Genomic DNA, 4,065 nt, shown 5'->3' on the forward strand with positions numbered 1-4,065 from the left:
ATTTGCCGGGAAGCTCGTTCGCAGTCCATATTTCTAGAAGTCCGTGGTGAGTCACAAAAAGTAAGCCTTATTTTTCTTCGATCAAATCCGGGTTGCCTTTTTGGTCAAACCTAACCTTTTACCTTCCGATGAAAACGGCTGGTCCTTTAACTTTCCTAGCTTTCTGGCAATCCTGATTTTGAAAATTTATTTGATCCCATCACTACTAAATACCTTGGGATGGGCCAGGAGCTCTGACTTGAGTACTGCGGACTAAATATCTGACCTTTCGACCGATTTATAGTTGCGAAAGCATGATCTTCTTCTTAATATTCTGAAGACCTACCCCGCATTTTATTTCCATCTCTTAGAGGTGTACTTAGCATGGATTGATAAGTAATTGGAACACGTGACATATTTTGGGTCACATTTAGACATCTGATTGCTTGGAACTACAAGTGGAACCGGTCCAACATGATTCACTGGTCTTTGTCGGAAAGCGGACTTCTGGACGGTGGTTATCACTTGCCTTGAAGGCCGTGCTTGGACCCATGAACTCCTGTTGAAAGCAATACGGCCTGGATTTCCCGTAATCGGAAGTATTGACCGGACAATCACTCACTCTCTCCTGGGTCGTCTTGGTTTCTCTCCTGACCTTCTCCGGAGATAACTCGTTCTCCAGAAGGACCTTGACAAATGGACTAGTTTGGCTTGACTGGACGTTATTTTGCCCCTCTTCGAGGTCAATGTTTGCATTATCTTCTTCAATAGAAAATGAGCTGGACGGGGACTTTTGTAGCCTGGACACCATGCTCAGAATCGACCGACTCCCGGGCGATGTGGGAGAGGGCTGAGAAAACTGAAACCTTGGAATGCTTCCTGGGACGTGAAGTGAATTCCCTGACGGATATTGCATGGCATTGGCGCCGCACAATGAGGATGATCGACGGGATTCAAGTGGCTTCTTGAGGAGATACTCGGCCGTCGAACACATGCTCGTCCGACGACTCCGAGATAGACTTGGCACCATAAGGCCCCCAGCCAAATCTGCCAATCCAAGGCTGTTGGGGCCGGGTGATGGTTGTTGGCTAGGTACGTAATCTGGAACAAGGAAGCTTGGTCTTCGGATCGGATAATGCGAGCTGCCTCGTGTCCCACCTCCTTGGTAAACGCTCAATTTCCGGTCTGAGGAGCCTTGGAACTGGAAGTGGAAGTTGCTGAGATTGCTGTGTCGTCGGTGGCCGAATTCGCTGGAGATCACGGTGAGGCTAGCCCGAGGGTGGTGCATTAACGATACATCTTCATCGTTATTGATTGAGTTATTCACGTCCAGGGTCGACACCGGCTCAAAGTAAGGATTATAGGGCTCCATGAGGCGGATCTTGCCCCAACGGTTGATGAAAAGAGCGATTGCCGCCACCCATAACAATAGAACGACCATCACTATGGCGAGTTCCTCGGTCCTGACCAAAGTTCCGGATGTTCGAATAGGTTGGTAACCTTCGGGAAATCTGGGACCCCCTGGAAGAAGAGGAAATCAATCATCAGGGCAAGAGGCAAGGTATCTTTCAGGTCTTTATCAGATCCAGTATCCAATGCCTCGACTCTTTTATGCCTTTAAAAGTTTTGACGAGCCAGATGGGGACTTCAAAAAGCTGTCTTTTTTTTGAGTGCGTTTTTTTGTAGGTTTGAGCCCAGGTAAAGGCTGTGAATGTATTTCGTATGCAAGTACAGTGGCCACTTAATGGATTTTTTTTGTAAGGTGCCTTTGAAGGTTATGGTAATGTAATTTTGAGGCTTCAAACGCTCTTATGAACCGGTTTTCATCACACTTTGATGTCCTGAGATTGGCCAAAAGAAGACTGTACAGAAGGGAATTAGGAAATGAAAATGAGGAGTAAGCATATAAGTTAAATAGTCAAAACTGTTACCCATTCAAAAACGCTTCTATTTCTTTGGCAACAGGCTTCATTTTGACGGATGATCAATGATCCAAATCCGTAAGTAACTTTTGGATCGTCGTTAAAACTAAACTGAGAGCTAGATAGAAGAGCATTTGTTCTGGAAAGTACCGAAAAGAGCCCTTTGGTTCGGTGCCAAACGAAAAGAAACATGTTGGCACAAGGAAGAGTTATGGACCTTTATATAGCAGAGGCAAGTTAAGCTATGCGAGACACTCAATTTGATCCTCAGGACAAAGTTTCCAAACGAGGCAACAAAATCCTGCCAGATTTTAAAGTCTGTAGACGTACATCTACGTACATCAGGGACGTACTTAATGCAAGTCTGGCCTTATCGTCTCCAAAATTCATTAAAAATATCCTCATGAAAGGTGTACACGCTGTGTTCAAACAGCTCTATCAAGCTTCCAGGGAAATTCCCAAACAGACCTTGGAATTTTTCTCCCTCAGAAAGTCATAGGGAAGAACTTTGATTTTATTGCTTTATGGTAATCTACCCCACATAAAAAACTTATATGTCTAAACACATTAGAAAAACTAAAGTTTTCAAAAAACCTTTGACATTTTGGGGCTTAAAACGATTAAATTTGGACCATTAAATCCCATGTTACTAAGTAACGGTGTAATCGATGATATTATAATTTATAGTGAAGTGATAATTAGACGTGCTCCCATTTTACATAGAATAGGTTTTTTGAAATTTTAATTTTTCTAATGTGTTTAGACATGTAACTTTTTTATGTGGGGTAGAATAACATAAAGAAATAAAGTCAGAGTTTTTCCCTATGACTTTCTGAGGTAGAAAAATGCCAAGACGTGTTTGGGTACATCAGTCAAAACTTTAAAGGATATTTTTACATCAGTGTGTAGTGAAGCAAGCGATAGTCAATCTCGAGAGCCCGCTAAATCCTGACAAGAGAATCTACAGTACCTACCTAAGGGAACTACTAAGTACAAAAACGGAATCTAGTTTTCTTTCAATAATTGAGCGGGGCCATAGACCATTCTTTCTTAGTGTTCTAATGCCACCTGAGGCCCGGAAATACGAGTTAGTATGATGGAACGATCAAGCTCATTTTCCCCCCAAAAAGTCACGTTTTCCCAGAATGAGCCTATCTCCACTCTGAATTACCGTTCTTCAAGTAACTTAACCCAAATGGAAGTTCAGCCCTCATCTCGATTTCATGGAAATACTAAGCATCAACATCGCATACATTAAAAAGGAATGCTTTTAAGTTTTCTATAAGGACTAACGAGGGCAGAATGGTCTCAGGTTTAAAAGGATCTCTTTTGTATCAGATCTAGTGAAGTCTTTGATCCACAGCTAGAAACAATTAAAGCGTAAAGCTCTACTACAATCTCCCAAAGAACGGCGGCCTAGGCACTACCAGGAACAACGATAGGCTTTTATGTCGTTCTTGTTTTTTCTTTTTCTTTTCATTTTTCCAGGATATCATCGACACATCAAGTGCACAACACCTGTCGGCTAGCTTCGAAAGCAAAGAAAAAAAAAGTTTATCAACAACAGTTGTGACAACGAGAGAGACGAACTAAGTGATTGCGCAACCGTGGACATCTCCACCAAACCTTGGGAGGATGACACGTTTGGATCGTATTGTGCTCCAGATGAAAAGAAGTGACCAGGACACGTCGATCCGGAATGAGTTCCAAGAGTTGGGAACCTGAGATTGGCAGATCCCTTTGAAATGATCACCATACGGTGACAAGCACAAATTGAACCCATCATCCTCTCGTTTTCGAGTGAACACATCGAACGAAAAGAAATCATTCTCGCACTTTTACTCCAAGCAAAAATTTGCTGAAACAAATTTTCAATGGTAATGAAACCAGGGAGCCAAGAGAAGCAGGTTTATCATTTTGTTCCTGCTGTTTGCTTTTTGTCTTTGTGCGCAAGGTCCAAAAAGTTATTAAAGTATAAATTGCATGGTTTCTTAGTTCTATCACAACCAAAGTGATGCAAAGCAAAGCAACAACAAAAAAGATTTGATCATGAATGATTAAAAGTATTTCTTGAATCATGTAATGTCCTTTTTTTGAAAAAATGTAAAGATGTCACTCACAGCAAACCTATTTTCGCGGTTCTCTGCTTTTAAGAGATGCCAGT

At 42.1% G+C, this 4,065-nt stretch overlaps 1 protein-coding gene across 2 annotated transcripts in view; it reads right to left on the reverse strand.

Moving 5' to 3' along the window:
* Positions 1-279: 279 nt before the first annotated feature.
* The window catches only part of LOC131886639 (uncharacterized), an 11,342-nt gene continuing 7,556 nt past the window's right edge, over positions 280-4,065 (reverse strand). For both annotated transcript variants that reach the window (XM_059235031.1, XM_059235030.1), the window contains one exon: positions 280-1,500. In XM_059235031.1, coding sequence (XP_059091014.1) covers positions 410-1,500 — 1,091 coding nt within the window. In that variant the 3' untranslated portion in view covers positions 280-409. The remainder of the gene's footprint in view (positions 1,501-4,065) is intronic.

This window comes from Tigriopus californicus, chromosome 9 (genome assembly GCF_007210705.1).
Source record: "Tigriopus californicus strain San Diego chromosome 9, Tcal_SD_v2.1, whole genome shotgun sequence".
In the NCBI taxonomy this organism is placed as follows: Eukaryota; Metazoa; Arthropoda; class Copepoda; order Harpacticoida; family Harpacticidae; genus Tigriopus; species Tigriopus californicus.